Raw genomic sequence first — 22,308 nt, 5'->3', positions numbered from 1 at the left:
GATACAATATTGTGATCCCATCACTTTCCATTAATCTCTCGCGCTTTTAGTTTGGAGTTATTTTGAAAAAAAGTTGTCATGTTGGATGGTCAGTTCTTCTGATGTTAGCCAGCCTGACTCGGCTTCAATGTTAGGCGAACTGATTTGAAATACTGAAGAGGCTACTGGGACTACGAGTGCGTATATCGAGGGCTGTGTATTGGAGCTCATAGAACAGAGATGTGCACCCATACTTTAGGTGTCGTCATTTTAGCGCGACGCCGCTTCACCGGAACTACAGTGTGAACTGAGTCGCGCAAGTTAAATCGACGCCCACTGTCACTTATATCACCGCCTACCGAGCGAAATGCCGTGAAAAGAGAGAGTCCCGCTGTTGGCCTGCAATTAAATCGCACTTCTCGCGTGAGCTCTGCTCAGGGTTGCCATGTCCGCGGGGGGGGGGGATATTAGACTGTATTAACATGAAGCTGTTTGACCTCCAGCTGTGCATTGAGGAAATGAACACACAACAATAAACGAACAGTTTAACCGGCTACAAACTTGTTCCTCATGATCTTGTTTGACGTGTTCGTTCTATCAAACTGTTTAGGCTTTTCGATTTGTCATACTATAGTTGAAAATTAAATTATTTTAACACTGCGTAAGATTATTTCAATAATGTTTTCTGAAAAAAGAAAATATTAACCATTCACTATCAATCACTTCTATAGTTCAGATTAAATAATTGTGTGATGAACAAATAAGAAAGGGACAAATGCAGAGAACAAATTAAAGCCATTGTAACAGTTGTGTTTATATTGTTATTATGAGACACGTGGATAAATTTGGCAACTCCTCTCTCTTGCTGCGAAAAATAAAGAAATTGGGCTAGTTTTCAGGCCTTATGGGTGGGTTTTGAGTGGTCATTGGGCTGGAAATTTTAGCCACACCTGGCAACCCTGGCTCTGCTGATATAGCATCAGAATGACGTCTTTTGAAGAGAAGCAAGTCATTTCAGCGGCCATGTTGGTAGGGCAAAGAGGAGACAGAAGCCCTGGCTCAATTCTGATTCTCCAATTGAGAGCAAGTCCATTTCACTCGCTCAGTTGATTTGAAGACTCGGGTGTGACGCCGGACACGTGTCAATCAAATCAATTCATTCAAGTCAAGTTGACTTCAGCTAGTATAATGGAGCGTTCACGTGAAGCGATGGTAAACGGAACACACTTCCTCCTCTGAGAGTCCTACCATTTGAAGCCTGATTAATTGACGATCTTCTCGTTAGACCCTACAAAAAATGTTACCATAACTCATAGGACAGTCACCATACAAGCAGCCCAATATAAGCCACAGCAAATCGTCTTTGGGGATCTGAGAAAGTTTATCAGTTTGTTGCACAAATGGAAGGATCTAAAGTGATACAATGTACATTGGGGAAATCGATATGCTTTATTTACAGAGGGCACTGTAATTATTGTAATTTCCCCACTCAACTGGATACAAAGCGTAAGTTTGACATCACAGTTGAGCCGTCCCAAGGATCCTACTTAGCATTTACCGTTTTGGCCACATCAATCCATTCAGTAGTAGCAGAGAAACACCCAACAGAAGGCATGTAACGCTGCCTAATGTTGGGCCCAGATCACTGTTGGGGGTTGGGGGTGTACAAGGTCTCTGTTTGGCCCTCTACCAAGACCAGGAAAATCTATCCAAACTTCTCCACTTTTTCCCTAAATGTGAAACAGCATGCTGTCTTGCCTACTTGCCTCCCATGTCAAATGATATGCCTTGATCAGATGAACTGGCATTTATTATTATTTTGTATTATTATTATGCATGACATATTACACTCTGGCACATAATAAAGCACCTTTGTTGTTTTCCAAAGGACAGATTGCAGTTCATGGGAAAAAAAGATATATATATATTTTTTTTATAGCATGTTAGTGTTAATGACAGTGAAGTGGAAAAAAGAACAAAATCAAAATGAATAATTTTCTGTTGTATTCACATCATATTTCTCTTCTAGACTCACTCACTCATTAGTAACCTCGTTGAGACCAAGCGTTCCTAGTTCGGAAAGCCTGGGGAAATCCTTTGCAGAAAGGATGCTATAAAGGGCTGGAAAGCCTTTTGAAATGATTGACGCCTCCCGACACATCAAAGTAATCAAATACCTTGCTTGGGCAGAGCTAAAAAAAATAATAAAATAAACACACAATTCAGTTTTTCCTTCAGGTTCTCTTCTCTTTTATTCAATGTTGCAAGATAGCATATGCAACGACTCTTTGCAAAACAGTCCTACCCGATCAGAAAAGACGATTCACATAACAACAAACAACCATTCTACGAGTATGTGGGGGAGGGTTATTGGAATGTACAGTAACATCCAATGATATTGCAAGAACATTCTCCCATCGCTCCGTCCAGTTCAATCCAAACCAGACCGGTTAATTTTAAATTCTTCAGACCTCCAAAGGAGGCATGAGAACAGTGTCATTTGGAGGTATGGCTACGTGAGACTAACTCATTAGTGACAGGACATGACAAATCACATGCTAATGTAAATCATCTGTCTAAGTGGTGATGAGGAGTGGTACAACAATGAAGTTCAGAGAAGCACGGATAAGGCATATCTATTTGAAAAGTGCATTGTTGCCAGTTTAGCACACTGAACTGTATGCTGTCAATGTGGACTAGCATTCAGATGTTTACATTTACAATTATGGCATTTAGCACACGCCTTTATCCAAAGCGACTTACAACAAATACATTTGTTTAAGTAAGTGAATCATCTATCCATCAACCATCATAAGATAACGTAATCAATGCTCAGACCAGGGGCCATTGGCAGTCTCAATGCTAGAAGAAGGATTTTTTTTTTTTTTTTATTAACAGGAGAGAAACTTGTACAGGGGGGGTAACAGGGGTGAAGAGGTCTTTAGGAGGGACTGAACTAAGATGGGACTAAGATGTAGCCTGAAGAGATGGGTCTTCAATCTACGGCGGAAGATTGGATGTTTGAAGTGTGGGAGTGTTAGAAGCAGTTTAACAGTATTACAGACAGATGACAAGGGAATAAAGGAAGGGAATAAAGGAAGGAAAAAGGACACAGAAGGGGTCCTATGGTCCTAAGCATAAACTGATGACTAAATGGACTGTGGTGGTTCGTATCCGTGGCTTCGGAGAGGTTTGTTTTGAGAGACCATGCCTGAGTGCCACCCTTAGATAAGTGCAAACTAGGGAACTCTGTTTTTCTACATCCACTACATCAAAAGAATGTGTAGGACCACAGGGTTGTTCATCTAAAAACAAGAACTAAACTTACAAGGCATCAAAGACGTCTGTACCTGTTTTGCAGACTGTTTAACATATCTAATAGGTCAGGGGTTGATTCCTCCAACTTTACTCAGAATTAACACATGTAACTAACTACAGTGCATGTCAAACATACAGTTGTTATATACAATCACATTTGTACAGATTGCAAAATAAAATGGAAAGATCACTTGAATTTGATTTGGACTGTCTGATCAGAATGTTAGTGTAGAATCTTAGTACAGTTGATTTCTTGAAAACAACACTGTTCTCTGATCATTAAACAGTGGGAACTTCTGAAGGGAAAGTGCATAAAGAGACGACCACTTCAAACCCTTGAGTTCACATGCAACATAGACTAGGTTTGATCAAGAAACACTGCCTCTCCCCATTCATGAGGTTTAACCTGTAGGTTTCTAGGTTTTGCTTACTTTTTGCACTTATTCATTGTATTCTAACATCCGACACAGATGAAATAACTGACCATCACCCAGTGGTGTTACACAGGGATGTAGTGGTAGAAAGAAAGGCTGGGTAAACACTTGACACCGGAGAAAATGACAAATGTGAACGCTTCACACATTTGCGTAAAAGGTGCAGAAATGCTATTCACCATAAACAAGGTGTGTAAAAAGAGTTTACCTTCCACTACACCCCTGGTTTCATAGTGATGTCACTAAGAGGTGATGTTCCATCTCTCCTCTGTTGCAACTCTTTATAATCCAACCCATACCGCCCAGACCAGCACAAAACAAAAGATATTAATAGCAAAAAAGACAATGTGCCTCGTCCTTTGTAATTGAACTAGAGAGTTGAAAGTTGAACATTCCAGGCAGGCTTGCGTCTTGGCCTGCACCCTTGGAACTGGGGACACCGTCACAGTCCTACATCTCGTCTAGGCCATAGTCTTCCTCTGGGAAGTCCCCGACGGTCACAGAGAGGGGCTTCACAAATGCACCGTACCTGTTCTCGCATTCAAAATACCGCTTCCCGCTCACACTGTGAGGAAAGAATAAGGAGACATCAGGTCAATCTCTAACTCAGAGAAGCCTGTCCAGCTCTCCCTTCTATGTCTTACCCTCCGACAAGAAACATTTTTGAGACCTCACCTTCCATCGTGTTTCCCCAGAGGCTCGTCATACTTCACTCCCACCCAGTGGCCTGGCTTGAAATCTGCTGTACCTGCCAGTCAAGAGAGAACAATACATTTATGGGGGAATAATATATATGGTATTGGTTTCACCACTCAAAAACATAATGTATGAGGCACTATTATGAAGTGGTTGAAAAAGGCTAATGCATAGTTGCATTCAGAATCCAGTATGTGATACCACAAACAAAACAAACAAACACCATGTGCACAGACTCAGGGTAGGAAAAGCAACTGGAGCATTTGTTAGAATGGATGAATCTTGCCCCCAAAAAACACATTCTAAAGAATTTTCAAACTCTGAGCAATCCTTTTGTTTGTGGCAACACCTGTTGTACCTAGGACCTAAGTTATCGTTGATGTTCGGTCAATACAAAAAATCTGAATTTCTCCCCAAAGAATGTAAGAGTGGTGCTGCCTCATGCTTGCCGGTGCCACTCTGTAAATATTTCAAGACAAATTCAACTATATATTTAGTGATGATAGTTACTCTGATAGTCAACGAAAGTGTAAGGTTTATGATGTTCCTCGGTGAATTCAGCGTTTTAGCAGTATTTTTGCGCATTTTTCATGAGTAAATGCGAGTCGGGTTTTGATAATGCCATCCAGCGCTACACTGTTCACAAATCCTAGGAGGAACCCTGAATCTGTCATTTAAAACATGCTTTCATTAAGAAACAAGGGTGGGAAAAAGTTTTCTATATTAATTTATTTGTATCTGAAGGTCTTTGTCTCCCTATGCACTTTGGTGTTATCACTTGTTTCCCCCCTAGAAATGCTTGAGCATCGCCTTTGTTTACAAACATAAAATCCATATACAGTGCCCTGCGTAAGTAATGGGACAGTGAAGCATTTTTTCAATATGCATGTCGGTTTCACCATTCAGAAATTACAACACTTTCTATACATAGTCCCCCCCCCCCCACTTCAGGGCACCAAAAGTAATGGGACAGACTAATATGATGTCCAAATTAAGCACTCATGTTTAGTATTTGGTTTTGGTTTTATGTTTCTATTACGCTGCAACCTTTTGATGCAACCAAACAATGTACTGTTACCACCAAATGAAAAAGTTGGTGGCACTGGAAAAAAAGCTTAGTCTGGAGTCCTGTATCACTAGCTTTCTACGAGCAATGGAAAACTCTTTGGACTGTTTGATAGCTCAATTGATGGCAGGAAGAAAAAACACCAGTATTGACATGTACTATTACAAAAGCGGTTCAGTTAAGGTGAAAATCCAGAACAGCACAGGCCTAGATCCAAAATCCTGAATGGGGAAAATCAGCATAAGCTTCAACCTCACTCACCAACATACATAACAGTGCCAATCCTGGTGGGCTGCCCGGGAACTAGGACTTGGCAACGGTTGCCAATAGCGATGGAGGCAGCAGCACTTGTCTCGTTGGCCTCACGGGCAGCAAGCTCCTCCTCTTTCTTTGCTGTCTCTTCCTCATTGAAGCGGCCGACGCGTTGTTTCTTCATGAATGACCTCACGGAGTCTGAGGAGGGAGATGAACAATTCATCATTTCTAAAATCCCGGTGTTGCTAAGTTTACCGTTCTTCATTGAAATGTTATTAGTTAGTTTTTCCTCTCAGTCTATTAGAACCAATACACTTTCTCCACCTGTGTGTGCATGTAGGCTGCAGTAGCCTATAGGTTTGTGTGTCTGATTGATAAGGGCCCGATATCCACACACAGGGAGACAGACGAATGCTCTGGTTAAATTTGTGCTGAATGCACTGTCATTGGTTCAAATACACATGAGGTGGGTCTTGTTGATTTTTTAAAACCACGTGAGCACCCAAATGTCTTGTGGTTCGCCGAAAATCACGTAAATCAATCAGACATACACGTGCGTTTATTGTAGATTTTTTAAACGCACGTGTATGTCTGATTGATTTTCGGCGAACCAGACGACATTTGGGTGCTCACGTGGTTTTAAAAAAATCAACAAGACCCACCTCATGTGTATTTGAACCAATGACAGTGCATTATATGCTGCACTCATGGAAAGTACGACAAATCAAAAATGCTGCGCCACGCAGCAACTGGCGGTAGATTCAGAGTTGCGCAACGCAGCAACCGGCAGTAGATGCAATGTTGCGTCGCGCAGCATCCGGCACAAATGGGTTAAAGATTGAGTTTTAACATCCGTTCGGATATTCAAGTACTCATGCCCTAGTTTGTATGTGCAAGAGAGTAGTTGCAAAGAAACCACTAAATGCTCATGGCACTCCAAAGTAGTAACTAGCTGTAAGCCAATATATATTTTTTATCCTTAAAATCCCATAGTGGTTGTGTCAGTGGAAGCACAGCTGAATTATCAATCTGATGGAAGTTCACATCGCAATGCGAAGTGAGGTCAGGAGAGAATACTGGGGCACTGGGTACTCAGGCACGTCAATGAAGATAACTTGCTTTTTAAAGGCCCACATTAGTCATTTTGTTGGGTTTTTTTAGCTGATGAGACATCCTGGTGCTGAACAATGTTATTGCACAATGATCCAAGCCAGGCAATTGTCACTTACGTCAAAGTAATGTGTATTTCGGGCGATACATTCTATTTTCTTAGCTCCTCCTAAAACGATTTCCCACGTGCTGTGACATAACATTTCATAAAGCATAGAGCTCTGAAGTGTGACGTGGCTAGCCTATTTTAAAATTAGAGACAAAAGATAGTCCTCTGAATCCCTTTCACCAGCTTTTTTGCGACTAGGTCAAACAACCTTTCTACACATTTTATTGAGAATCGCTCCTGGCTATATCCGGCATCACTTTCCCAAATAGCTCTGTGAATGACTAACATCACCACTCTAAAATGCAATATTTACGCGGAGGAATAAATATTAATTATTTGGCTGACTGTGCAAGTTGGGCGATAGTGTGAGCTACAGTACCTGTTCTCTTCTCATAGACATCGTCTGAGATCACAAATTTCTCCACCTTTGATACATCACTGAACTCCCCAACTGCGGCTCCACTGCGGTCGGTCACCTGCACAGATCGGTCTCTTCATTACCACCATCATCATCATCATCATAACTCAGAACAATGAGGAAAATGTAAAAAGTACACGGTGAAGCAAAGTCATTGCCTAAGGGCCAGCCTGTTTCAGCTTTAAACCCAATCATTATAGCCTTGCCAATTAACAGATTTGGCTAAGCAACAATACAGCACTGCTGTGTCAGGCTGGCAAAGTCATGCTGTGGTAGGACTGTGATTATTATGGTATCAGTCAATCATCATGCATATAACCACTGCAGCCATCATAACTGTCCGGGTTGGTCAAAACAATGATGTACCATATACATGTGTACACCTTTAAGTGCCCAGGGAGTTTTGGGGCTGTGGTCAACATTCTTAAGGCTTTTATAGACAAGCCAGCTGTAGCTGCGAATGAACCCCCTAGCGGCTGCAGCGCCTGTGTGAAACCTGCTTTAGAATTGCCACAGTACTCTGCTGCCTCCCATCCTAAGGTGGTGGAACTATGCACCAGTTCAGTCCTCCCCAACTTGAACCCCTGTGTGTGTGTGTCATGCATAGCCTGGTCATTCCCCGATCTGTTTGTGCTCTATAGCCAACTACTGTTATTGTCCTGCCAAACATGTGCTTTTGGCATGACAACTTCAGTTGGATATTCAACACAAACAGATCTGGGGCAACAGGGCTATGCATCTCAATTCACATACATGTATTCTGCAGTCATCATCCACAGGATAGGAACCCAGCAAGGCTTCATTGTCCTCTAGTTTCTGCAGGAACTTGTCAGATGTGTTGTAAAGCTGCAGGTCCATGCAGGAGGCTGGGGTTCCCACAACCATCTCCAGTTTACTCTGAGGAAAAGACACAGGGGGTAATATTGAACTGCGACGTCACTGAGTCTGTGTGCTAGTTGCTATCTGTTATAGCACAACTATTTTACGGATAATTACGGGTTCTCTAGTTAAAGTCGCACTAAGCAACTAGCTAATAAAGTGCGTAGCTAGTGTGGGAAAACGGAATGACTGTCAACCAACCTTAAACTCTGCAATAGTTATTCCCCTGTTGAATCGGCGATTCGTTTCGAATGTGCTGAGGGTGCTCGTCAGTCGCACCGCCACCGTGGGGTTGGTGATCACTGCCACGCCGCCGTCCATTCTTCAAGCTTTCCTGGCAAATAAGTACTACACAAGATACATGTAATAATAGTTAGCTGGCTAGCTTTCTGGCACTCACTTGGCGCGATGCAAAGAAGCTGCAACTGGAACCAACAGGATAAAGGGAAATATTAGCTAGCGATTTAGCTAGCTAGGTGTTAGCTGAAATTAGCACGTTTACACAGGAAGATAATTACGTTTAACGGTCGCTTAGCAGCTTACCAGTCTTCTGTATCTGTCCGACTTGCGGCTGTCCTGATAACCTTTGTAAATGAGTTAGATCTATCAGTTTGCTAACAAATGTTAAGCTCGATCACTCGTCGGACCATGTGCGGTAATCTCCAATGGGGCGGGTGAGACGGTTGCTGTGCGCCTGTATTGTTCCAGAGGATATCAACAACGCCACCGTTGCTGTAATACCCGGTTCTAGAGCTTTCTTCCTGTCATCTCTGTTCCGCGAACTACAAAAGTGGAACCCCGCCCACCTACCTCGGGTGTATGTAAATTAGAGTTCTTCAAAATAAAAGCGCCCACGTTAAACTTGTTTAAGCTTTTCGAAATAGTACATATGAATAAAGGAACCACATATTATATTTAACTTATCTTTGACATATCTCTGGAAATAAATATTTAATCCTCTCTATGTATTATTTGTGTTTTAAGGGTTTGCAATTCTTCTAATATCCTAATTACCCCTGATGAAAGACTGGACTACATAGGGTATCTATAATGGATGTTATGGTTTGGTCATCTCTAGTACCTAGTATCTACTCTGCAACACTTCTAGAATGTGGATTAGGTGAGTTTGAGTCGAAAGCGGGGCCAACCAGCTCACAGTGCCCTATCTGGACTTCACAGTGTCCTGTCCTATCCTATTCATGCCTATACCACCATGTATACAGGTTAAACCGCTTAGGCTATTAGCTTCAAATCAACTTTTAAATGCCCAGACTTGTGTAACTTGAGTTGCCTAAAAAAATCTATAGTCCAAACCTTTTAACTTTTAACTTTACCAACTACCAAAATAAGACTTTTCAAGCCCACAAAGTTTCTTCAGGAACTTCCTTTTTTAGTTTCAACTCATCTCTTACCAATCTACTCTGCAACACTTCTAGAATACGGATCAGGTGAGTTTAAGTCTAAAGCGGTGTCTTCATCGGTAATGTAATTATCACTATGTGCAAAGAAATGTTGAGTTTGTGCTGATTTAGTGCAAGACTGGTCAAACAGAATGAATCAAATGAGGCTTTAATAATACTGTATACGTGTACAATTATTACTAGGCAAATACTTCATGTAAAAAATGTTCTACCCTCAATGGTAAATCATAGATAAAGAGAGAGAGGTAGAGAGTGAGAAAGATGGATCTCAGATTTTGTAAACAAATTAGCATATAGGGACAAGTTGGTGACTAGACAGTAGTTTCCCATTATTCTCAATTAGACAAGAAGGGAGTATGGCCATTCTGGTCTGTTTCAGGGCTTTCATCGCTTTTCAGGAAGTAAATGAGAGTTGGGACTTTATATGCTCTATGCCTACACGTTTGAATTTGCACAATCCAGTCATCGTTCTATTCATAAAATGAGAATAGTTAAAAGTCTATTTTTATTTATTGAGAAATATAAAAAAAATATAGCTGAACAGTAGAGCAATGTCTTGCCTTTTGAATTAAATGATTAGCTAGTACTCCAACATTTACACATTCAGAAATGGGAACGTCAAAGAACGTAATTCATTTTTAACAAAATTATTTTTGTAATTCTTCACAACATCCCACAGATTTCCATGACAATTTATGGCTGTGTGTGGTAGTTTGAGAGCATGTATGGGCACACAACAAAGGATAAAAGGACAGGAGGATGGGGTGCAGCCAGAAGCCAGACAGGTCAGGGAGGGGGTAGTCTCTCCACTCTGCTCCACTCAAGCATTGTGTCTGGCAAAGTCAGTCAGTCTTCAATAGCTATCAAGAAGTCAGAATGTGGGTTTGTTGTTGAAATTTAACACACTGACAGGTCGTAGCACCAACCAGATATCAAGAGAATGGGGGTTGAAGGATGGGAGAAGCCGCTGTACCACCATTTCCTGAAGGGTGGGAGAAGCCGCTGTACCTCCATTTCCATTAGCTGTTTGCCCACAGAATTGGAGCAGATGGTGTATCATCAGATACAACTATCTGTGGGTTGAGACTAGAGAGGGGGCTGCACCCCCACCACCAAAGGAAAAGTTTACATTCCTGTTTAGAGTTGAGATGGTGGTGTTCCGTCTTGCCTTATCACACCTCATCTGTCTGCACGTCCAGGTGTACGTGATGTTGTTCACATACGGTCACAGCTCTCTACTCCTTCTCTCTCCCTAATTCATGAAGAGCAAAAACACACTCTCTTACAATTACACTATCATAACCACTTAGTGCCACACTCTCACCCTCTCACACTCTGGGCACTCAGTATTCTCTCTCTCTCTCTCTCTCTCTCTCTCTCTCTCTCTCTCTCTCTCTCTCTCTCTCTCTTCTCTCTCTCTCTCTCTTTCACTCACACACACACATTTCCTCTCAACTTGCTCTCTGTGAGACTGATTAAAAGCTGAAACTCACACTGTAAAAAAATACTCAGGAGCTTAGTAAAGATAACTTTTATATATTATAAAATGTAATATAATGTATAATATAATGTAATATAAAAATGTTATATATTTACATGAATATTTCTAGTACGGTACTTAATTTTCATTTGTTCCACAAACAGTTAGTTTTAGTACATGCATCTACTAATAAGATGTAAGTTACATTTACTTACATTTATACATTAACTGAAACTCTCATGACCTGTACGAGTTCTGTCATATAAAAAAAATACCACCTCACCTCAACACATGAACATGAGCGCAGATGTAGTACAGTCAAACAAGAACCAACATAACAGGTATATTAGTTAGTGAGATAATACAAAAGAAAGAACAGAAATTCACAATTACCCAGTGACCTTGCAACAGAAGGAAGCACATTTGCATGTGTGAATTTCTGTTCTTTATGGTGTTAAAATTGCAGGATCTATTCAGTTCAAAATAGTTTTTGAGGACAAAGCAAGTGGAGGACAGAGAAGTGAGGAGTCGTGTACCTAACAATTGAGAAAAGGCTAGTGATTCAACTGAACAGAAAGGTAGGGCCAACAATAGGGCATGGGAGTAAGACAAATTGAGCTGTGCCCCCATTTCTTCAGCTCCTGGTGGCCCTGCACTTCTGTGCTACAGGTTGTTTGTGATGATAAAGCCCAGATAACCAGCATCGTTGATAGATGGTCAGGATCTATACATGACAGTTGGATCTTCGTCAACTCTCATCTTAGTGCAATGCTGGAAAGAGAGGCATATGAAGGGCACCTACTGGGGGATAATGGATACCCATACTGAATATATCTCCTGACCCCTTTTGAATCCCCAAACCCAGGCAGAAAGGAGATACAACTTCTGTCACATCCATGCAAGAGGTACAGTATAATAGAGAGAGCCTTTTGGTGGGGGCTCTGCACCAAACTACAGAAAACACTGACCCTCATCAATGCAGTGGCTGTGCTGTACAACTATGGGAAGAGGCAAGGTGACTCTATTATACCACCCTGAAGAGGATGGAGGTGACCAGGTGCACAATGCTGCCAATGGAAATGCAGTAAGGAGAACTCTGATGGCGAATAGTTTTTAAGCCTAGTTAAGGTGTGTACAACGTAACATTGTTGTAAAAAGTAAATAGATATGTTTGATTGGACAATTACAATTACACTATCAATCTTAACTAGAAAAGGAAGTGAAAGGAAGAAAGGATAGGTAGTTGAAAGGTTAGATAGATATACGGTTGGAAAGGTATACGGTTAGATAGATAGTATGTTAGAAGGTCATAGATAGATAGATAGATAGATAGATAGATAGATAGATAGATAGATAGGATGAGCCTGGTGTAGTTCAGTGGAGTGGGAAGAGGGTTGGTTGGTTGAGTGATAGAGTTGGTTAGTTAAGTAGTTGAGAGTGGTTTCAGGGGGGTACAACTGTTAGCCAAGAGAGTGCATTGTTGTGTCATTCTAAGAAAGTGTCCTGCAGGTCTCATGTTGTTTTTATTCAACAGTTCTGAAAGTTCCATAGCAGGTGCAGTAACAATGGTGGTTCTCAGAATGCTACCTGAAATCAACATTCCACCATGTTAGCCACATGAGAGGTTTTGGAGTTACACAAAGCATAATAGTTTAAAAAGTTTAATGGGTATCAGAAAGCTTATTTTTTTGCACATTTTACAGATTAAATGGTGTGACTAGCTTAAAATGTGTGGCAATTGTTCAAAAATTGCATCTTTTGGTTTGCTGAAGCAAGGCCACCTAATAAAAAATAATTATGTCGAAGAACCTCCGGTACACAGATTACCTCCTGAACTGGGGAAATATAAAACAGAAAATGCACATTTAACGTGTTAGCTACATTTGTAGCTGATGTTTATAGCTAGCTAAAGCCTGGGAAGAAATACGTGATCACGGTTCTCAATAGATGTAACATTGTCACTGTAACATCAAACGAGAGCGTGTACCGTTGTTCCGTTAAAACCGTTTGCACGAGGGAGACGTGATGCACTGCAACAAACGTTGACAAAATAAACTACATTTCATAAAGGGAAGCTATCTGAAAATGATTCTGGCTACACTTCATAACGGGGGGGGCTATATTCTTGAAACCTTGACATATAATCTGCAATTTCAACTCGACTGTCAGAACGTCGTTTTTAAACTGATTTCCGCCGGAGTGCCGCAGCACATTTTAACGCACATATAGGATTGTGCGGAATCCGGAATGCAACGCAGTCTGGTGCAGCTGCCGAGTCGGTGGTGCGCACCGCATCCCAATCGAACCCAAGGACTCCCGCCGGACCTCAATCGCATTCCGCAGTCTATGTGCAAGTGGCGCTAACTGTTATTATGTTGTTATTATGTTACTATTTGCAGCCTGTTATGTCGTGTTTAATGATGAGTCGGTGTCACCTGGAAACTCCTAAACAGCCTCTATGGCACGACATATCTTTCACCATAGTTTCGTAAAAATTGGGCCAATTGGGTGGGGGACAATTCATTAATTAATCTTAGATTTACTAAACCAGGTTAAAATTAAGTGGTGCAACACATTTTTAAATCTAGATTTACAAAATGTAGACTCGCTCTAAACTCAGATCAATTGAATCCATATAGGTGCAACCCCGCCTTTACTGTCCCCTGTCTGTGTGTCAAGCAGGGCAGGCATGCTAGCCTAGTCTAGTTTAATGTCATGAATCTTTGAATGGGAATCGACGAGGTAGGGGCGTGACGCTTGAAGCGGTGGCACTCGTCGACGGAGAGAATGGGAGAGAGCGAAGGGGAGGGAGGAGGAACTAAGAGAAAAAAGTTAAACTAAAAATGGCTTCCTTGTCTTTGGAGTCTGCAGAACAATCTCAGAATAGCCCGGAGGTGTCTACCACGGATGCCGCTGAGCCGAAAGACGAGAATGATCCGGACGAAGTATCGGAACGACTGTTAAAAACTTTCCAAAACTCGGCACTTAGCTTTTCGACCGATCAAGTAGCATGTCTGTGCGAAGCTCTTCTGCAAGCTGGCAATGTGGATCGCCTATGGAGATTTCTATCCACCATCCCTCCATCGGCCGAGCTGCTACGTGGCAACGAGACCCTACTGAAGGCCCAGGCACTGGTCGCTTTCCATCGGGAAGAATTCAAAGAGCTATACGCGATACTGGAGAGCCATGACTTCCACCCGAGCAACCATGGGTTCCTTCAGGACCTTTACTTACAGGCGCGTTACAAGGAGGCGGAGAGGTCCCGGGGTCGCAGCCTAGGTGCCGTGGACAAGTATCGGCTTAGGAAGAAGTTTCCCCTGCCAAAAACAATATGGGACGGAGAGGAGACCGTGTATTGTTTTAAGGAGAAGTCTCGCAATGCGTTGAAAGAATGTTACAAAAGCAACAGGTACCCCACTCCAGACGAGAAGAAAAACTTGGCTAAAGTCACTGGACTCTCCCTCACACAAGTCAGTAATTGGTTCAAGAACCGACGGCAGAGAGATCGAACCCCCTCCGGTACCAACAGCAAAAGGTAATTGCAGTCCCCGGGTCGTTTCATTCAACGACTGTATATGCTATAAGTCAATATGCTGTTTGTGTAATCATTGCACTGGGTAGTTTATGATTGTTCGAGCAGCAGATTAGGGTCTGTCAAAGTAGGCCAATCATACACATATATCCACATCTCTTTCTAAATTCTCCAGTTCAAACGTGGAAATCATCAGACATTGCATTTGAGATGATGTGCAACAAAGTAGGCAAATATTTTAACCTGATGTTTGAATATGTGAGCTATCTTTCACAGGGTTCAAATTTATTTTATTTCAGATTATTCTGTCTGTACATTTCAGTGTCATACATTTTAAACAAAATTGTTAAAAGAAATTGTTTGAATAAAAACACAAATGGCTGTATGAATGACCCTTCACACCGTGATAACACCACACAGGTCTCAGAGAGCATGACTGGGAGCAAGAGCATGTCCCTTTGTTGTGAAATGTGAGACCTGGGTGCCCTGTGACTCAAATTTCCTGAAATCCTGCTCCGCAACCTCCACACAAACCTCTGCATACTCCACAGTGCTGTTAGCACAGGGGAAAAGAGGGCAAGAGAGGAGTACAAGAGGGAGGTCTATGGAGGCAAGAAAAAAACATGTCTATATTAGATATAAGATAAAACAAATTCACGCTTTTGAATGTGACTTGTGTCCCCTTGAGGGTGCATTCAATAACCCAATGTGTGGGTGTGTCTTTTTCCCCTCAGTATGGCCTGCTCTATATAGTTGTTACTTTAGTGTAGACTACCACATTGCAGTTAATTAGGGAATTTAGTGCCGTGAATACACTTAAGCTGACATGTTTATTTTCCAGTTGTTTTTGGTGTCCTCTCTCATGATGAGAGAATAGAGGAAGGAGAGAATGCCAACTGTCCCGCTGTCTTTATCTTATCTGTGGGGGTTGTGGCTGTGACAGTCAATCTGTGCAGGCCATTGTCCTTTCTGTTCAACATACTATAGATATCTGCTCCTGCTCCAGTGCCCCAGGATAGTAGTGAGTCAAATTAGGAAATACAGTTGACTCCTGAGATGGGATAAGTGCAAACTGAAACTGCAAAATGTAGTAAGTCTTGAACAATTCTGGGGTGAGTTCCCTGAAAGCTTCGTAGCTTAAGTAGTACTTTATTTCTTCCAACAACCCAGCTGCAGCACAACAAAGAGTAAAGATTGTTTACCCAGCCATCTATACCCTTATCTCTGTTCATTATCTCCCTCTACCCCCTCTCTCTCTCTCTCTCTCTCTTTCTTTCTTTACTTACCTCTCCCAGTGAGTCTGATGGCAACCACAGCACAGAGGATGAAGCCAGCAACATGGACGACATCTCAGACAAACCAGAGGACATGGTGGGCTCTACAGCCTCCCTCATCAGCACCGGAGGCCAGCTCATCCTCAACAGCACTGGTGGCTTCCTCAACGGCGCTGGTGGCTTCCTCACAGCCTCCCACCCATTACTGCTCAACGGGGGCTCCCTGATATCTGGGGCAGGGGCTGGGGTCATCATCAACGGGCTGACCCTGAGCGATGGCCATACGGTCACTTTGAGCCCTGTCACTGCCAACTCCCCCTTGCTCCTCAATGGGGCCCAGGTGTTCCCCAAACCCAGTGGGGGTGTGCAGCAGGACATGAGTGTGATGGGTCATGGTGTCACAGCCATGGAGGCCCAGCCAAGTAGCCTTCCAACAGTGGTGCTAAACCCCAACAACAACCCCGGCGCTTCCATCTCTCTCTCCCTGACTGAGGACATGAAGGCGGAGAGGGTGAGCGTAATGAACCCCTCGGCAATCCCCACCCTGGACATCATCAACGTCCCAGAGGGAATGGTTATTAAAGCAGAGGACAGCGTTCAGACAGTGTCCCCGTCTTCGTCCTCAGTGTCATCTTCCTTTTCTCTCTCCTCACCCACCTCTCTCCCCTTGACACAAAATGGCCGTGTCCAGGACACCCTCACCTTCCCCGCCTCCATGTCCTCCCCAGGCGTGATCATCTCCAGTCCTGTAGTATCTCTTCCCGGCCAGCAGGGGGAGTATGTTGTGTTTGCCACAGCTGGTTCCCAGTTGAGCCCCTCTGGCTCCATCTGCCAGGTGGTGTCCTCCTCGCCCTACTCCACCTCTCAGGTCTTCTCTCTGCCCCAGGTGGTGCCCTCTATCCAGGGTATACCTGTATCTCAGCTAGTCCAGCATACCCCAGGGGCCCAGGTCTCCCAATGCCCCCAGTTGGTCCCTGTGCCCTCCCTCACCTCCCCTCTCACCCAAGCCACCCTCTCCCTTCCCCAGTTCCATAGCCACCAGACTCTGAATATGGCCCCCCGACTCACCCAACCCCTGCCCCAGCAGCAGACTGGGTCCTCCACCCTGGGCGAAGGCACCACCATCCTCTCTGTCTCCCAGCTTACCAACGGGCAGCTCCCCCAGGGCCTCACATTTCAGCTGGGGGACCAGACCTCAGCCACCACTCCTACCCTCACCCAGATCCAGTCCCCACTCTGCACCCAGGTCATCCCCATCTCGTCCCCCACCCAGGTGGTCCCGGTCTCCCAGTCCAAGGAGACAGCCCCAGCCCATGCTCAGTTGGTTCCGCTCTCCCTTCCCCAGCTTGTTCCAGTCTCCTCTATACCCGCTTCCTCTGCCGTACCCCTGTCCTTTCCCCAGGTGGTCCCGGCCACCCCCACCCTCTCCATCCCTTCTGCTGGGGGGGGCTTCCAGATACTCACCTCGGCACCTGGGGCAGCTGGAGGAGTGACCCAGGGGCCCTTCAGAATAAACCAGCTGGGGCACCTCAAGAGTGTTGGGCCCCCCACCAGTGTGGCTCCAGGTGTCCAGTTCCTCAACTCTGGGGTCATCCAGCTCCCTTCTGCCTCTCCAGGTACGGTAACTAATGGCATGTGAACTTTTTCCTCCAAGCGCAGTTGAATATCTTTATTAGATTGAGTTTGCTCGTTCACCTTAGTTGGATTGTGAGAGAGCGCAGATAAACTTGCGCTACAAGTGACAAAGCAATAGGAGAACTGAGTGATAATGTTGAGGATATTAAAGGGATGGTTCACCATTTTTAGACTTGTACCTGTTTTTTCTGGTGTAAGCACAATCCAGATGATTTTTATTTGAAAATCATTGTTATTTAGTCATTACAGCAGAATTCGGGGCAAGCAGACTCCTGTTCTGCAGAGCAGAAAATGCACAAACTATAGATAATGTATCTCTATGTAAGTTTGTATATCGTCAGATACTGCTTGTTAATGGATGTTAAATTGTATTTTTCATCAGGAAGTAACTTTTCTGAACCATGCATTACCTGTACAGTTCCTCACCCATCCACAAGTTGAACAAGAACATTGAACAACACAAATCCAAACAATGTATGCTTTCGCGAATCGTGAAAAACCACCATCAGTGAGATTACTTCAGATGTACTATCTCTGAAAACAAATAATTGATTGACTCGTAATTTTGAAGTTTAGAAATGGACATTCTCATGTTTGAAAAAGTTCCCTAAATGCTTCCATTAGAGTGAAACAAGACTGGCCAGCACTATATAATGAAGATTTTTATGAAATATCTGGATTGTTCAGTGCCAACACCTGAAAAAATAGTCAAAAAATAGTGAACCATCCCTTTGAATTGGTTTATATTTATTTATATTTTAACATTTATATTTTGGTTATGTAATGTTCACACGCTATAATTTAATTCCTTTGCATGTTCTTCCCATTGCATCCTGCCTCCTCCTGCCCTCTCCTCTTTCATGTCTTCCTCTGCTCCTTTCCTCTACTCTCCATTGTAGGGAACCTCGTTCTGGGGGGAAGCCCGATCCTGAGTGTCCAGCATGGCAAGCTGATCCTGACCATCCCAGCCGGTATCCAGTTCACCAGCCTGCCCCTCAAACCCGTCACTGAGGCTTCTCCCGTCCCCACCAATGGACTAGGCCCCAGTCTCACCCCCTTCATCTACCCTCCATCCACCCTCCCTGCCTCCACCTCCGTCCCAACCTCCAGCACTTTCCAGACATCTCCCTTCTGCTTCATCAACTCATCCCCGCTCTACTGCTCACCCGAGACAGGGGTCCCCACCACCAACCTGCTCCCCACCACAGCCTCCTCGCATACCCTGGACGCCTCCAGCACCCCCACGCCTGCCAATGCCCTCACCCCGGAGAGCATGCTTTCTCTCAGCCCCATGTGCAGCGGCGTGACCCCCTCCACCCAGCTCCCGCAGCCCACCTGGAGCCCCGTCCCCCTCTCCACCTCCGCTAGCCTGACTCTGTTTGACGTCCGTGGAAAGGGGGATCTACACGAGGACCCAGCTTTGCTGGGCCTGCCTGGGGGCGAGTCCCTGCTTCTGGGGAGCCCCTCTCCGGAGCAGGACATGGAGAGGGGTTTACATTTGGGGGACGAGGAGGAAATAGATGGGGACCCCAAGATTCTTACCCAGTTACAGTCTGTCCCTGTGGATGATACGCTGGGGTTGTAATCTGGTCGCCACACCCCCCCCATTAACCCGTCACACATGGAAATCTAGATGTTCTAGAACTATCTGGGAGGTGTTTTTATTGCGTAACTGCTCAATCTCTCTTCGTTGTGTTTGTATTGAGAGGCGAACAGGTTTTGACTTTGAGAAAGGTTCTCAGACTCTGTAGTCATAGCCTTAGAGATGTTGACCCTTGGGATATACTGTGTCTGGTTTGATTACGGAAAGGGCAGGGTCAGATGGGAGTGGGTAAGTTGATAAAATACTGAACAGTGATTGACCTAGATCATACAGGCTTGTCTCCTCAACAGCACACATGGTTCTCACTCTACGCAGTTTCAGCACTTTCCTCTGTTTCCTTCTTCCACAAGCTCAGAGCCCCTTCTGTGTCACCAAATCCAGTCAGAGCCAAAATGGAGGAACCCCTCTGGCTAAGTTTCAACTGTAGGAGTAAAAAGTCTAGACTCTCCCAAGCAAGGCGGGGTTCCTTGGCCTATTTTCCCAGAAGTTTATTTGCAAAGACATTCTGCCACTTTCATGCACAGACCTTCAGTTTCAGCCAAGACTATTTGTACTACAGGGGGATGAATGCCTGGAGTTTTACTTGGCAGTGCTAGTCTAGAGGAGTTGGTCCACCACAGCCTTTTGCCAGGCATGTCTTTTCAAAGATGTTAAACACAACCAATTGCAGACACAACCAAGTGTTTTAGCCATATTTAGTTTGACTGGGTGGTTCTTTATGGTTGCTCACTCTAGTGCTTAAGTAGTTTGGTTTATAAGTGTTACAAAGTGCCCAGTTCAGCCTCGGTGAACGCAGCCCAGCTGGCAGAGATTGTACTGAAATCAGAGAGTAGGATGAAGTTGCCCCCAGATGCTGTTTCATGGTCAGTTTTCCTCCCCAATAGTGAAGTTAGAGGTTAGTTAGGGAGGGTAAGCTGATCCTAAATCAGTGCCAATGGACAACTTCCAATCTGAGCAGAGGTCTTGGTTGCACTTACCTATACCAGGGGTTCATCTTGACAGTCTTTTCTCCCTCATCTGCACTGATCTGAAAAGGTAGAACAGTAAAATACTTTGGAAAACGCTTACATGGTAATTTTTCTCTCATCTGTTGCTTCTGTTACTTGGATCAGTGGAGATGAAGGGAAGGAAGTAAAGAAAGGAAGCGGTGTTCGACTACTGAGACAACTTAGCCATCACCCAAGCTTTCTCTGTCCTTTAAACCCCTGTGGGGGCACCAACAACCTCCCATTCTTTTTAAACAATCATGGGATTGTTGTCACTTGGGAATTGTCTAATGTTTTTGTACTCTATGCAATGCATGTCCCTCTATAAATGTTCCCTATATGACACACAGATATGACACAGTGGCATGAATTACATATACAGTAAAAGCCAGTCCAATTGGGAGAGACGTTATAAAGACTGAGCTTTTATACACTATGAAGCCTATTGCTCGTATGCTACAGACTCTGCTGTGATGACGTTGTGGGGATATTTACTGAATGCACCACAGTTTTACACTACAAATTGTATTTGTGTCAATGAATGATATGTTGTTTTTTGAGTGCTTTTATATTACATGTATAGTTATGAGATAGAACTAATAAGTGCCTTACTCTCCAGTTTCAGAGGTTGATGGGTCTATGCGGCTGACCCTTTAAAGTGGATAATGTGTTTGACTTTTCACAAAATGACGCAACCGTGATCCAACCAACTTCCCACAATTATGTTATATATACGTCTTGTGATATCCCATATTTGTCTCTGATTGGCATCTACACTGCCACACTCGAGAGCTCCCTCCTTTTTGTTCATTTTGCACATTTCATCTACATAATGTTTACGTCACTCTGCTTTGTGTGTGTTTTTGGTGATGGCTGGATTCCATTCTAAAAGAAATCTACCTTCCCTCTGCTCTTGATGATGTCATAGATCTCAGAGGACAAGATGGGTGATATCAATTCTCTATGACGCTTCCAATTGGCTAGGTGCAGTGTCTGACATATTGCTTTGACTTATCCTGTAGTCCTGTCAGATCTGTACAGGCAAGTTGTCCAGGGGCAGAAGACATGAGGGCTGATTTTGGAATGGAATGAGCCCCAGGGAGACTTGGTGCAGTCCCTCCATAAACCTACAATGGTCACCATTTTGTCTCCATTGCCACAGCACAGACAGTAGCAGTTAGTTCTCTGGTCAACGGTACACAAAGCGTCACTCCTGGCCAGGCTACAGTGAGCCCTCTCTGGGTTATCATTTGTGTGTTTGTTTCTTTTATATGTATATTTCAATCATTTATCAATCAGTTTTTAATTGTAACCGAACACTTTGAACGACAACGAAAAGTCCATGATGTAAATGGACATAGGAAAAAAGCATTATACTTTGTTTGGCAAGATGCAGTCTTGTTCTTCCCCCATCCTTGGGCTGTACAGTCTCAAACTATTTGTAGATGTTGAAATCACCACTTCTCGCCATGTAAATGATATCGTACATGTACAATATGATAACACCTGTAGCATTTGTTTGCCAAAGGTATCTGTTGTGAGTTGTTTTTGTTTGTGTTCGATTAATTGTTGTGGTTCTGGGTGGTTACTCCATAGCCTGGTGATAACGTGCATTAGTTGGATGCTAAGGGAATGTGTGTGTGTGTGTGTGTATTTGTGTTGTGTATCTATGAGCCCAATTATTGTCTGTGTGTGAAGGGTTTCCCCCTTGTAGTGAGGTGCTTAAAATGCTGTTACAGTTTCAAATGAGTGTGTACTATTGTACCCACAGGCAGCTCAGCTCTGGCCTGTGGTCTAATGTAGTTTAGTCACATACACGCACACACACACACACACACACACACACAAAAACAGCCTCCAGCTGATATAACCAAAGATAATGTATATTGGTTTACTTTTTAATAGTGAGTAAAGGGATTATTGAATCTGTTATTCAAGGTAAAACATTGTTCTGTCCACTCTTGAGAGGTTTGTTTTGTACTTAAAGGTATTCTATTTTTTATATACAGTTTTATTGTGATATTGTAATAAACTACAGTTAAAATGCACATTTGCTTGTTATGTTTGGGGAGGTCTTGTGAGTGTGTCTGTGCTGAGATTTGTGTGAGATTTG

General features: G+C 43.5%; 2 protein-coding genes across 3 annotated transcripts; one reads left to right on the top strand and one right to left on the bottom strand.

Annotated features, from left to right (window-relative positions):
• Window positions 1-2,213: 2,213 nt before the first annotated feature.
• Window positions 2,214-8,974, bottom strand: tbcb (tubulin folding cofactor B). Of its 2 annotated transcripts, none has more exons than XM_083667378.1 (7): window positions 8,808-8,974; window positions 8,466-8,612; window positions 8,139-8,282; window positions 7,347-7,443; window positions 5,755-5,946; window positions 4,407-4,479; window positions 2,214-4,296 (listed from the first exon to the last, which is right to left on the bottom strand). In XM_083667378.1, exons 2-7 carry the CDS (start codon window positions 8,583-8,585, stop codon window positions 4,182-4,184), a joined length of 741 nt encoding a protein of 246 aa, XP_083523504.1. In that variant the 5' UTR covers window positions 8,586-8,612; window positions 8,808-8,974; the 3' UTR covers window positions 2,214-4,181. The 2 variants fall into 2 exon arrangements, with proteins under 2 accessions (XP_083523504.1, XP_083523505.1); XM_083667379.1 differs by having other exon boundaries at window positions 8,466-8,593.
• Window positions 8,975-13,993: 5,019 nt separating this feature from the next.
• six5 (SIX homeobox 5) lies at window positions 13,994-22,225 on the top strand. Its single transcript, XM_083667377.1, has 3 exons — window positions 13,994-14,700; window positions 15,993-17,587; window positions 18,506-22,225. Exons 1-3 carry the CDS (start codon window positions 14,009-14,011, stop codon window positions 19,189-19,191), a joined length of 2,973 nt encoding a protein of 990 aa, XP_083523503.1. The 5' UTR covers window positions 13,994-14,008; the 3' UTR covers window positions 19,192-22,225.
• The last annotated feature ends 83 nt before the right edge of the window (window positions 22,226-22,308 follow it).

The sequence above is a fragment of the Argentina silus genome (assembly GCF_951799395.1).
Source record: "Argentina silus genome assembly, chromosome: 3".
NCBI lineage: Eukaryota > Metazoa > Chordata > Actinopteri > Argentiniformes > Argentinidae > Argentina > Argentina silus.
This window is presented reverse-complemented; position numbering and strand designations above follow the sequence as displayed.